At 61.2% G+C, this 13,392-nt stretch overlaps 2 protein-coding genes across 2 annotated transcripts; one reads left to right on the forward strand and one right to left on the reverse strand.

The window, feature by feature from the left end:
• Window positions 1-413: 413 nt before the first annotated feature.
• On the reverse strand, window positions 414-6,123 carry TRAPPC3 (trafficking protein particle complex subunit 3). The gene is made up of 5 exons (XM_035562157.2): window positions 5,927-6,123; window positions 3,174-3,271; window positions 2,850-2,949; window positions 2,110-2,292; window positions 414-1,457 (listed from the first exon to the last, which is right to left on the reverse strand). Exons 1-5 carry the CDS (start codon window positions 5,966-5,968, stop codon window positions 1,338-1,340), a joined length of 543 nt encoding a protein of 180 aa, XP_035418050.1. The 5' UTR covers window positions 5,969-6,123; the 3' UTR covers window positions 414-1,337.
• A 1,924-nt stretch (window positions 6,124-8,047) lies between these two features.
• LOC118255693 (uncharacterized) lies at window positions 8,048-11,940 on the forward strand. The gene is made up of 14 exons (XM_035562063.2): window positions 8,048-8,359; window positions 8,425-8,585; window positions 8,670-8,829; window positions 9,042-9,212; window positions 9,285-9,376; window positions 9,484-9,641; window positions 9,722-9,825; window positions 9,907-10,131; window positions 10,258-10,343; window positions 10,449-10,585; window positions 10,678-10,767; window positions 10,927-11,135; window positions 11,236-11,442; window positions 11,532-11,940. The coding sequence occupies exons 1-14, from the start codon at window positions 8,114-8,116 to the stop codon at window positions 11,817-11,819; spliced, it is 2,334 nt and encodes a 777-aa protein (XP_035417956.1). The 5' UTR covers window positions 8,048-8,113; the 3' UTR covers window positions 11,820-11,940.
• Window positions 11,941-13,392: the final 1,452 nt, after the last annotated feature.

Below are 13,392 nucleotides of genomic sequence, written 5' to 3' on the forward strand. Positions count from 1 at the left end.
CCTCAGCTACCAGCAGGACAAATTGTACCCTTCTCTCACACCTTACACTCGGGCATAAACCTACAGAGGTGTCTGGCCTATCAGCTAGCTCCCGTGGAAGTCAGAGCTACGGACTTCAGGCTCCTAGTTCTGCGGATTTGTGCCTTCATGCTATGTAAAGTGACTCAAGAACTGAACGTCTGACTTGCTGAATAGGATCGCAGAGGAAAGTTGATTTTCCAGTATCTTGCTTTTTGAAAGGTAACACCACTTTGTGTATTTATTGTACAGCGCAGCAGGTGTCACCGACTGCTGCAGTTTGCCAGTTCACTTACCACGGGAAATTCTGTTTTAGCCCAAACGTCTGTGTAAGAATATACCCCACCAGCTCCTCCACACCGTGCAGTGTTTATACATCGCACAGGAGAGAAAGCTCCGCTTGCTGAAACGCATTTAATACCTTCCAGTTGTTAGCCTGAGTGTCTGGTTCTGCACACTCAGCACACAGCCCCAGGCTGTAGGGCACCGGGGGCATTACAGCCGCTCGTTCTTTCCCTCCATTTAAAATATTCAGTGGTTTTCCCAGATGATTTACTGGTCCTGCCCTTCCACAAGGGAAGCTGCGGGACTACAAAGTCCCATCAGAGAAGGGCGTTGCTGAGTCTGCTTCCAGAAGTGCTGCTGGGGGAAGAGAACCAGGCCATGTGGACCCCCTGAGGCTGTGGGTGCTGCGAGATGCCGCTGCTCGCTGGGAAAAGGAGCTTCCCAAGAGGGTGCCGTGCACTCAAGCAGCTCTCCCACATCACCCCTTGTATCAAGCTTGCATTTTACTAGTAACTTCAGAATCAACAAGCCAGTTTGGTCTACAGAAATGCTATGCGCTCGTCTCCAAGTGAATTTTAAACAACTCTTTTTAAGGACAGCGTTAACAGTAAATCAGTAGGCTCTTACAACTTGGTCTCCAATTCCCGTTGTAAAACTTGGGTTCAAATTTGGACAGACTGGAGCTCTTTTAGGGTTGGAGCAGTAGTTCTTGCACAACCAAACGTCACAATTAGAAACTGAGTGTAGAAAGATTTCCCAGGGGAATATGAAAATGACATCACCTTATGAAAAAGCTTCAGAATGAACCTGTGAAACAAAAAGCAACCAGACAATTGTCTTCTACAGAAGATGGAAGTAACAGTAGAAGAATATAACATCATCTTAAACAGTCAGTGAGTCAGTCTGAACGTACAGGGGCACTAGATCCCTACAGATCCGTGATGAAAACACTATATCCCTACAGATCTGTGGTGAAAGCTAACGGCCAAAACCAGCTGGTCCCCCCCAGTCCCAAAGGGAGACCGGACGGCGTTTCACTCTTCACCAGCTGGAAGATTGTCTTCAATCCGCCTGATGAACTTCATTCGGATTTCTGTGACGCTGTCCCCTTTCAGCGTGTCCTGGACAAACTTCACATCCACGGCCATCTGAACCTAGGAGATGTGAGAGAGAAGATGAGCTGTTATCTCCCTTCTAACAGCAGCTTCCCAGCTGATCCTGAAGCACCAGCTTAAGGCCTCTGAGGACTCGACGTGCACTGCAGAGCCCCAGGGAAGCACTCATTAGTTCCAAGATCACATCCTCCTCGTACATCGCAGCCTTCGGTGGGCAGCAGGCACCTTGCCTAGACAAACAAACGTCCTGGTTGCTCTGTGGGACTCCCTTCAGACATCAGAGTCCAATTAAGCCCATCACTCAGGGCTACACGTCCTGCTGCTCCGTGCATGTTCCTCAAAACTCCCAGCTAAGCAGGAGACAATCAAGCCTACACAGACTCCTACATTTGAGACACGGCTGTTGTCTTGCTCCAGCAACTTCCCCCCAGCAGCTACAAAAAGAGGATTTTGAAGTTTCTTAAAAATTCAAAGAGATATTAGTGTGCGTACGTAAGATGAAGGGGCTCGGTGAGAACTTCTGGGACTCTTAAGCTGCCACATGCAACAGCAACCAAGCACTCCTGTAGCTTTGCTCTTCTCCTTAGAATTAATTTCAAGTCCAAACCAAACACAGACTAGACATTAAAGTATCTGCTGATACCTCAATTGTTTGTGCTTGTATCTCACTGGAAGAGAGACGTTGGCTCACCATTTCCAGGGCACCCCGCAGCACTCCACACAGAAGGTTGGAATAGATGAGAGTTGAGTGGTTGTCAGGGAGCTCCACGAAGTCCACCAAGGGGTTGTTTTCCAAGATCAGGGAGAACTCGTCACCTCCAGGACTCCAGTTGGTGATGCTCGGAGTGATGCCCAGGTACATTTTAAACGCTATCTGTTACGTCAAACAGAGCGTGAACAAGAACGTGACCCACAAAGTAACAGCATCGCTTTGATCTTTGTCAGACACTGACAGGTTTTGAGACCACTCCTTTCTCCCAATGACCACCGGTCAGCAGAATTTAGGGATCTAATTCTGTCTTCTTTCTCCCCCAAAATCTCAAACTCTCAGCACGGTCCTGTGAGTAGCAAACACTCTATCCTCACATGCAAAACCAAGGGATATAGAAGGGCCTCCCTGCGGAAAGATGTCCACGGGCATCCCGTTAATTACATTTCTTTGGGTTCTGGACGTGCTCTGCCTTGTTTTCAAAGGACTCCACAAGAGGTACAAACTGACATCAAGGTGGCTATTTAAATTCAGCTATTGGGTAGCTACCAAACATTTCAGAAAGCATTTCTCACCATTCGCCTTCTCGCTCGGTACTAGAATCCCACGTGAACCTTTATATGAGAACACACAACAGCCCCCTGCACACACACTCTGGCCACGCCACTCAAACAAACGCAAGCAGCAGTAACAACCCAACAAAGCTGTGCTTTCACGGTTACCTTTGCAATAACATCTGCAGTTTCACGGAAATCATGGCATCTTCCTACATTGGACCGCGCCAGAAAGTCTTCTATCAGCCGAACACCTATGTTGTAACCCCTGTGAGCGTACAGAAAAGCAACAAGCTGCAGATGAAAGAGTACATCTTTAGAAAAGCACCTCGTATTTATAAAAGAAGACACCGGAGGGAAAAATAAATAAATCTGGGAAGCATCAGCATTAAAAATCAGCCTGCCACGTTTTTACTCTCAGAGGAGCACACAGAGATGTGCCTACTGGGAACTGGAGCTCCTGCCAGCCCCCGCTGCAGCAGACCCACTCACATTTTGTCGAGCTGCTTGTTGACGTCCTCGTCATTCTCGTAGTCCTTGCACAGCTGGGTGACCAGAGCGCCGTACGTCAGCGTGAAGAGCTCCGAGTTCTAGGCAGAGGTAAAAGGGGTTTAGAGCAAGCTGAAAAGCAAACTGACAGCACTGCTGAGTCTGCGTCCAGCGCTGCTTCGGGTGGCCTGGAGAGGGGGAACAGAAACCTGCTGTCTCAAAGGTCTTTGCTGCTTAACAGGAGAGGTCTCAGTTCGTGTTTTGGCGAGGCAACTTTGGCCTCTTTGGAAAGAGAAATGCTCTTTCCAGTTGGGACAACCGAGCACTTTTGTTCTCTCCCTCTCTCCACGCCCAGCGCTTCCATCAACACGGCTCAGACCTGACCTGAAGAGGCAAACCAAGCGGCTCTTCGCACTCTAGCCATTCCTGGCACCCTCGTGAGCTGCCAGTTAGCATCTCCCTGCCTCAGCCAGCACACCCCCAGGGAACTCGAAGGACACCTCCTGGTCGCGTCACATTCCTTGCCTAGGACCTGGATTTGTTTCAGCCAGTGACCTCCAGGTGAAGGGGGCTGTGGCTCAAACTGTGCCTCTTATCTGTGCTTAGAAATTAACTGCAAACAGCCAGCATTGCTTAGGCTCAGTTTTTTGTCCTTTCAACAGACCAAAACACGCTCATCCGCTTGCAGATACAATTACACTCTGCTGCCAGGAGGAGGTGATGCACATCTGACCCCCGGAAAGTTATCTCGGCACCTAATTTAGATTACGCATTCAAATCAGCTCCTCAGACCCAAAACAGGAACAGCCCGGGGTGCTTCAGGGCAGGTCAGCGGATGTGCCGTGCACATCCACTTTCTGTGCCTGGCTAGGACCTGAATTACTTGCGCCTGCTTTGCACAGACTTGCAGAGAACACAAAGGGAGCGTGTCTCCTCTCGCGGCCGCCACCACCACAGCTCCTGCGTCTCACCGCACATTTTCTCACTTTCTCGGGAGCCACTAAGCCAGACCAGCGGTTACACGGCTGCAAAACAAAGGCTACAACAGGCTTTAGCTTTCCACAGAGCCCAAAACGAGCGTTCAGGAGCAAATAAGCCATCATCTTTCAGCTGTTATTTCTGCTTTCGGTTTAGGCAATCAGAAACAGTACAGAAAGTCTAAGCTCGGAGTAAAAGCCTCTCACCTACCATGAGATGCATAGATGCAGAAGGTGAAATGAATGGCAAATACCAATACTACAGAATGAAAGCAGCAGGCAGGCAGAAAGGAAGGGAAAAGAGACAACATCAGAGTTAAGTGACAACACTGATCCCACTTCATTCCGATCAAGTTCACATAGAGACAAACAGGAGGGGGAATCGCTCCCCAACTGCAACAGTCAACAAAGAGAAACTGGGTTTGTTAGAAGAGACGGGAATTCCATCTTGTCATTGCGATTCATGAGGTCAGCAGCAATCAGCTACCAAAAGACTTTAAGCACCCGAAAAGAACCAGTCAGGCTCCGGCTATTTGCGCTAAATTTTAGATCTAAAGAATTGAAACGTTCGTTTTTTTGTTGTTTGGTTTTTACTTACAATTCGGCCTTCATCTTGAAAAGATTGCTTAAGTTCACGTTACTCAGGAATGACAAGGTGGAAGCCTCCTTTAACTCAGCTGGAAGAGTCAGATATTTAGCAGAGAAATTTAACAAACATGCAAAGAAGGGCACATTATTTGAAGGATATAAGTCATTTTAGTAAGGACAGGGCTTGGCAGCTGGAGAGAGTAGGGGTGAGTGGATGGAGAGATCCAGCTGTTACCAGTCCCAGCTGTCGTCAGTTACCACACAAAGCCACGAAGCCGTTGCTGTCATCCCCCCCGCGTTAGTGCTGCAATTTAGGAAACTTTCAAGTGTTGTAATATGGAAAACTTCTAAATTCTTATTTGTAACTAACTTTCCAGTCAATCTGGTGGAATTAAAGTGCCTGAAACCTTTCCCTTATTTACATTTTTAACATCGCGGGTCAGTAAGTAGTCTGAGCGGTTTATAAAGGTTCCGTGGCTACAGAAGTGCCAGAATCCTAAAGAAAGAGCACGAGTTCCTTAAGTACAAACCGCTGCCCCCCAGAGAGTGCTGGCATGGTGGGGACGGGCAGGACCAGCCGCTCAGCACCCACCTGGGGGCTGCCACTGACACCCTCGAGGGGGAACATGCAAAGAGCGGGGAAAGAACAGGTTTAATACTTGCTGTTGAATACAGAAACACAGGATCGTGAGGGTTGGAAAAGACTTTCAGGATCACCTGGTCCAACCACCCCCGTCACCCACTGACCACGTCCCCAGGCCCCACGTCCAACCTCTCCTTGAACGCCCCCAGGGACGGTGACTCCACCACCTCCCTGGGCAACCCGTCCCAACGCCCGACCGCTCTTTCTGAGGAGAAATGTCTCCTCATTTCCAGCCTGAACCTCCCCTGGCACAACCTGAGGCCATTCCCTCTGGTCCTATCCCTGGTTACCTGTGAGAAGAGGCCGACCCCCAGCCCCCCACACCTTTCAGCACCCGTACCGAGCAGCAAGACCTCGGACAGCAGCACCGCACGGCCAATTAACCAAACTGCTCTGCCCCCGAGCTAATTACTGCCCCTGCCCCAATTACTGCCCCTGCTCTAATTGCCCCAGCCCCGCTCACAGCGCGGCCCCGGGCGGCAGAGGCGGCAGTATTGGAGCTGCCGGGCCCTCACACGGCCCCGCGGCCGGCCGGGCCCCGCCGTTACCATTTTCTTGCTCTCGGTGCCGCGGCCGGCCTGGCGCGACATCCTGCACGGCTCGGCCCGGCCCGGCCCTGCCCGGCCCGCTGCCTCGCCAGGCCGTCCCGCAAAGCACCACGGGATTCGTAGTCCGCGCCGCGCCTCCGCCCGCGCTGAGGGCCGCGCGCGGAACTACAAGTCCCGCAGTGCAACGCGGGAGCGCTGCGCGCATGGAGGTGAGGGGTGGGGAAGGGGGGCTTCCCGGCATGCCCAATGCGTCACGTGACGGTGAGGAGACTACAAATCCCAGTGTGCAGCGCGGGTCAGGTGACTCCGCTCCCGGCAGGCGCCGGAGGCGGATGGGAGGGAGGAGGCTGCGCGCCGCTTGGGGGCGCCCACGCGGGGCTTAATTACAGTCATTAAACACAGAATAATGACCTGTGCGTAGGGTGGTGGGGACACGGCGAGGTGGGGGTGCTGCGGCTCCGTTCCCAACCCTTCCTGCACCGTGAGGTCCCTGCCCTGGGCTGTGTGCCTCCCCCAGGAGGGAATTTACCGCCTTTGGTAGGCGATTGCTGTGGGTGTGCTCAGCTTTTGGAGCTTCCCCGGCCCAAAGTGAGCCCAAATCAGTGAAATACACATTGCACGTGATCTGACTCCCCGTATACGCGTTCCCCGGTTTGTCTGGTTTTTCCCCATACACACATTCCCTGGTCTTTTTCCTCCAGGAGCAGAGGCTTCGTGCGCTGCCCAGGCACGGAGCTGATCAAACTGGGAACCCAAATGGCAACCCCATTGCGAACCACGGGCAGGGGCTGCCTGGTGCCGAGCTAAACCTCGGCCACCACCTCCCGGTTCGTCCTGTGGGAGCGGCGGCGCAGGAAAACCGCAGAGCGAACATCGCCGTGCCGTGTCCCCGCCGTGCTGAGCCGGCTGGGGGCACGCAGGGGGGCTGCGCAACGCCGGCACCGTGGCAGCCTCGTCCCCGGGGACGTGCGAGCACAATGCTGCAGGGACCTGCATGCCCTGGGCTGCAAACTATTGGAAACAATCATTATCAGACTACTGCAGCTACTTATTTATCTCCTTCCATCCAGATGCGTGTCCATGGGGGCAAAGCCCCAAGGGAGAGCATGGCTCTGCACGGATGAGTCTGGGGCTGCTGAAGGGGTTTTATGGGAACCAGGAGCTGCCGCCCTATTTCCTTGGCCAAAGGGAACATGGCAGCAGCAGCTGGGTCAGCGACTTCTCAATATTTCTGCTCTGGCTTCTGCCCCCCGGAGCACGGCTGCTTCCCTTCGTGGCCCTGCTGGGAACACCCAGGCCCAGCAGCTGGGGGCAGGAGCAGAAGTGGGGCAAGCGGTGCCCCCGAGCACAGGGCCGTGCCGCACAGCCCTGGGCTGCAGCAGGGCTCTCCCGGGGCCGGCTGTGCCTGTTCCTGCTGCGGGGCTGCCCCTGCCACGGGGTGCGTGGGGGTGAGCCGGGAGCCAGAGCACAGACGTGGGCTGCCACCTGCCACCGCGGCGGGGATGGGTGACGGTGCCAGAGTACAGGAGGGGGCGTGATGCAGGGCCTGGCTGCATTGCCTTGGCGCGGTGCTGTGGGGCTTGGCATGGCCTGGGCACGGCACCGGTGTCCCCAGTGTGCGGGTGGGGGCTCCAGACCCGTGGCCAGGCAGTCTGCGTGTTCAGGCCAGCCCTGCCGTGCTTCTCCTGCTGCTCCTGGCACCTTGCACGAGCCTTTCCCCCAGCCGCAGTGCCAGGCTCCTCACCAGGGACACGGCAGCGCCAGGCTCCTGGGCGGCGTGCCACCAAGTGCCGCCCTGCCAGGGGCACGAGCTGCCCGTGCCTCTCCTGTGCGTGCCACGTGTGTGCCCCCAGGTGCCCCTCGTGCTGCTCTGGCGCCGTTCTGGGACTGGCGGCCCCACTTCCACCCTGAGATACAGTCCCTAAATTGCATGCCCCTCAGATGGCGCTGCCTGGGTCTCTTTGGGGATGGGGGGGTTCTGTTTACAGAGGGTCTTTTCGGGGGGATCCCATGCGCATGGCTCTTCCCATTCCCTTCCCAGTCTCTCCCAGAGCCCAGGACCCCGCTCTGCCCCTGCCGCAGGGCCGGCAGCAGCTCGCTCCGCCCTGCCAAGCTGCACGCACCCAGCCAGGGGCCGGGAGCACCGGAACGGGGCTGAGCCCGGGAGCCCGCAGCGAGCCGAGAGCCATGGCGTGCCGAGCCGCGTCCCCCCGCACCGCAGCCCCGGGGGCTCCCTTCCTGCTTCGTCCTGGCCCGGCACGCCCCAGGGCGGCATTAATGGCACTCGGGGCTGCTGCCGTGCTGCTGTGCGCGGTGCTGGGCCCCGAGCCGAGCGAGGCTCAGCCCTTCCCTTTCCGAGACCCAACGCTGCCCTGGCACCGCCGCCTCGAGGACCTGCTGGGCCGGCTGAGCCCTGATGAGATGGTGCTGCAGGTGAGGGCACGGCGGGGGGCGGCGGGCACGGCCCCCAGCCCCTGCTCAGCCCCTGTGGCCCGCAGGTAGCCAGGGGGGGAGCGATGGGGAACGGCCCCGCACCCCCCATCCCGCGCCTGGGCATCGGGCCCTACAACTGGAACACCGAGTGCCTGCGGGGCGACGCGGAGGCGCCCGGGTGGGCCACGGCTTTCCCCCAAGCGCTGGGGCTCGCCGCTGCTTTCAGGTAGCAGGGGGTGGTGGTACCTAGTATGGGATGGGGGCCCAGCTTGCTGGCATGTCCTGACCCCACCCCGTGCTCTGCCCGCAGCCCCGAGCTCGTGTACCGGGTGGCCAATGCCACCGCCACCGAGGTGCGCGCCAAGCACAACCACTTCGCTGCCACCGGCCGCTACGACGACCACACGGGGCTCAGCTGCTTCAGCCCCGTGCTCAACATCATGAGGCACCCGCTGTGGGGCAGGAACCAGGTGCCGGGGTGGGCAGGGGGGGTGATGGGGTCGGGGGCTGAAAGGGGGGCAGGATCCGGCCACCCAGGGCCGTGCCGCAGCAGCCTGAGGGTGGCAGCAGCTCCGCAGGCGCTGGCTGTGGGGTGTGAGGGTGGGGAGGCTGGGGAAGGGTCCCCAGGGGGAAGCACGGTGGGGACAAGGGGTGACCCGGCCTCGCTTCGCCCCTCCGCCAGGAGACCTACGGGGAGGACCCGTTCCTGAGCGGGGAGCTGGCGGCGAGCTTCGTGCGGGGGCTGCAGGGCCGGCACCCGCGCTACATCAAGGCCAGCGCCGGCTGCAAGCACTTCAGCGTGCACGGGGGCCCCGAGAACATCCCCGTCTCCAGGCTCAGCTTCGATGCCAAGGTGAGGGCGGCGGGGGGCACGGGACGGCGGGTGGCCCCCCTCCCATGGGTGCTGACCCCGTCTCTGCCACAGGTGCTGGAGCGGGACTGGCGCACCACCTTCCTGCCCCAGTTCCAGGCGTGCGTGCGTGCCGGGTCCTACAGCTTCATGTGCAGCTACAACAGGTACGGAGCGTGCTGGGGGGCTCGGGGGGGTGGGGGGGGGGCTGCACGGGGAGGTCTGTGCCCACCCGGCTGCCCCATTCGTGCCGTCCCCATCCCTTCCCCATCAGGATCAACGGCGTTCCCGCCTGCGCCAACAAGAAGCTGCTGACGGACATCCTGCGGGGCGAGTGGGGCTTCGAGGGCTACGTGGTGAGCGACGAGGGGGCCGTGGAGCTCATCATGCTGGGGCACCACTACACCCGCACCTTCCTGGAGACGGCCGTCGGTGAGCAGGGTGGACGGGCACGGGGGCCCCGGGCGCCACGCAGCCCTGACCGGTGGTCTCCCTTCTCTCCGGTGCGGCAGCGTCGGTGAACGCTGGCTGCAACCTGGAGCTGTCCTACGGGATGAGGAACAACGTCTTCATGCACATCCCCCAGGCCCTGGCCATGGGCAACATCACGCTGGAGGTCAGCGGGAGGGAGCCGGGGCTGCTCCGGGCTCCGGCTGCCCCGTGCCGAAAGCGCGGCTGAGGTTTTGGCACCTTGCAGACGCTGCGCGCCAGGGTGCGGCCCCTCTTCTACACGCGGCTGCGGCTGGGGGAGTTCGACCCCCCAGCCATGAACCCCTACAGCGCCCTGGACCTCGGCGTGGTGCAGAGCCCTGAGCACCGCAACCTCTCGCTGGAAGCTGCCGTCAAGAGCTTCGTGCTGCTGAAGAACCAGCGGGACACGCTGCCCCTGCGTGCCCGCGACCTGCCCGGCAAGCGCCTGGCGGTGAGCGCCGCACGGAGATCCAGGGCTGCCAGCTCCATGCCCCCCGGTGTCCCCGTCTTTGGGGAGCCCCGGGCTGCGTGGCGGGGGGCTGCGGGTGCCCGTCCTCACCCGCTCTGCCCCCCGCAGGTGGTGGGCCCCTTCGCGGACAATCCCCGGGTGCTTTTTGGGGACTACGCGCCGGTGCCAGAGCCGCAGTACATCTACACGCCCCGGTGAGCCCGCGGTGCTGGACACCCCTCGGGCTGGCTCTGCCCTTCCCTGGGGCCGGGGGGGGCACCGTCCCTGCTGTCCCCTGATCCCGCCGTCCCCTGGCGCAGGAGGGGGCTGCAGATGCTGCCGGCCAACGTCAGCTTTGCGGCGGGGTGCTGGCAGCCGCGGTGCCAGCAGTACTCGCGGGCAGAGGTGGAGGATGCGGTGCGGGGAGCCGACGTGGTGCTGGTGTGCCTGGGGACAGGTAAGGGGGGAGCGGAGGGCAGGGGTGCTGCCCCTGGGGCACACGCACGTGGGGACGGGGTGTAAGGGGTTGTCCCTTGGCTCCCGGTGCAGGGATAGATGTGGAGACGGAGGCGAAGGACCGGAGGGATCTGGCGCTGCCAGGCCACCAGCTGGAGCTGCTGCAGGACGCCGTGCGGGCAGGTAGGGCTCTGCGGGGGCTGCCTGGTGTCCCGGGGGCAGGGCCAGCAGGGACAGGACAAGGAAAAGGGACACAGCGCCCTGCAGTTGGGTCCCACGCGTGCCCCATCCCGTGGAGCTGATTTGGCACGGGGCTCGTGGTGACACCCCGTGTCCCCGCAGCCGCCGGGCGCCCCGTCATCCTGCTGCTCTTCAACGCGGGGCCCCTGGACGTGAGCTGGGCGCAGGCACACGACGGCGTGGGGGCCATCCTGGCCTGCTTCTTCCCCGCCCAGGCCACCGGGCTGGCCATCGCCAGGGTCCTGCTGGGCGAGCAGGGGGCCAACCCCGCCGGCAGGCTGCCGGCCACGTGGCCAGCGGGCATGCACCAGGTAAGGGCAGGGCAAGCAGCACCCCGCAGCCCTCGGTGGTCCCGGGGGGGCTGTGGGGTGCCCCCATTCAGCCTGCACCTGATGGCCCCGCTTCCCGCAGGTGCCCCCCATGGAGAACTACACCATGGAGGGGCGGACGTACCGCTACTACGGGCAGGAGGCCCCGCTCTACCCCTTCGGGTACGGCCTGTCCTACACCACCTTCCAGTACCGGGACCTGGTGCTGAGCCCCCCGGTGCTGCCCATCTGCGCCAACCTCTCCGTGTCCGTGGTGCTGGAGAACACCGGGCAGCGGGACGGCGAGGAGGTGAGCGCGGTGGCCGTGCTCACGCGGGGCCCTACGGGGTACGGATGGGGTCGGGGGTCCCCTCGGCTGACTCCCCCCGGTCCTTGCAGGTGGTGCAGCTGTACCTGCGGTGGGAGCAGCCGTCGGTGCCGGTGCCCCGCTGGCAGCTGGTGGCCTTCCGCCGCGTGGCCGTGCCGGCCGGCCAGGCGACCAAGCTGTCCTTTGGGGTGCTGGCCGCCCAGCGCGCCGTCTGGACGCAGCACTGGCACCTGGAGCCCGGCACCTTCACCCTCTTCGCCGGTGGGCAGCAGCCGGGCCAGCAGACGAGGGCGCCTTCGGAGGTGCTGAGCGCGCGGTTCAGCACCAGCGGGGCCGCGCGGCCACTGCGCGAGTGCTAGGGGCGGGAAGGGGCACGGGGACGGGTCCTGGGCACGGGGAGCAGGGGGAAGGAGGAGGCTGCTTGGACACGGGGGGCGCAGCGCTCTGCCTTACAATAAAGTGCCCAGCGCTGCTCCAGGAGGCTGTGTCGGGTCAGGATGGCTCGCTGCCCTGTGCTGCGTGGTGGTGCCACCCCCAGCGCACCCTCACCGCGGTTCAGAGCCCCCTCCGACTGCCCCGAGCTGCTATGGGGTCAGGTCCAGCGCAGGGCTTGGCCATTCCCACCGCTGCCTCTCTGTCCCCCCGTGCTGCCCGCATCCTGCCCGCTCCTCGCTCTGCTGAGCCCTGCTGGGGACGGATCCTGCCCTGCCCTCCCGAGTGGGGGGAGACGTTCCCCCCTGGCCCCCCCTGGGCGCAGGGAATGTGCTGGAGCTGGCCCAGGCGGCTCCGGGGCAGCTATAAATAAATAGGGCCGGGGCGCACGTGGGTCTGGGCGGCCGCAGGGCACGGGCAGGGTGCGGGGCTGCAGCCGTGCCCCCCCCCCTAAAATGGGGTCCAGCAGCGATGCTGGCAGTGGAAGCAGGGATTTGGGCTCTCATAGGGGTGGTGTTGCAGGATGGGGCCCCCTTGGCCCTGGAGCTGTGGGGCTGGCGGATGAGGTGGGGCTGGCGGGGAGCGCATGAGGCTGCCCGGCACCGGCACCATTACATCAGGGCACTAATTACAGATGCTGCCTGGGATAATTACAGAGCTGGGGCAGGGCAGGGCAGGGCTCAGCCCGGCACTGGCCCATTTATCACCTGCCCCCACGGCGCACCGTCCCGCAGCAGTGGGGCTTTGGGGCTGGCTGCAGCGCCAACCCCATAGCGAGCAGCTCGGGGGCCAGACCCTCACCCCTGGGTTCCTGCTGGGGCGCTGCCCTGTAGCTGGGGGGGTCAGCAGGGAGCTTTTTGGGGCCGGGGGTTCAGATCAGCCCTCGTGGCCATGGCACGCAGGGCAGCGGGGTGGCAGCAGCCTGGGGAGGGGGCAAAGTCCTGGGGCTGGAGGAGGGGGTGTGGGGCAGAGGGGGCAGGAGCGGTGGGATGGGGTGTCCGTGCGGCGCTTTGCCCGCTGATGTCCGCCCCGTCGGCAGGGATTTGTTTGCCCCCCTCCCCTCCCCGCTTGCCCCCAGCCTCCCGCAGCGCCGACGCACGCGCTGGCAGGGCAGCGGCCACGCAGCAGCTGTAATTACCTTAATTAATAACCCTTCGATTTGAGGGGAGCTCAGCGCCCCGCTGGCTTCCCCGCAGGCAGAGCCGCTCGGGATCGGGGTGGGGGGATGCTGGGGCTGAGAGGGGACAACCTGGGGGGCAGCCCCCTCCCCAAACCAGCCCTGGGGAGCGGGCGGGGGGCATTGCCCCCCCTGCCAAGCACCCGGGGAACGCGGTTGGCTTTGGGGTTGGCTTTGGGGCTGCCCGGGCTGCGCGGCGTGCTCGTGATGAGCTCATCGATTTTTCCATGAGCTCGGGCAGGGCGGCTGCTCCCAGCACCCACGGGAGCGGGGGGGGGCAGGGGGGGGGCGAACCCAGCACCCCTGGTGCAGCAGGGCACTCG

The sequence above is a fragment of the Cygnus atratus genome, chromosome 23 (assembly GCF_013377495.2).
Source record: "Cygnus atratus isolate AKBS03 ecotype Queensland, Australia chromosome 23, CAtr_DNAZoo_HiC_assembly, whole genome shotgun sequence".
NCBI classification, from domain to species: domain Eukaryota; kingdom Metazoa; phylum Chordata; class Aves; order Anseriformes; family Anatidae; genus Cygnus; species Cygnus atratus.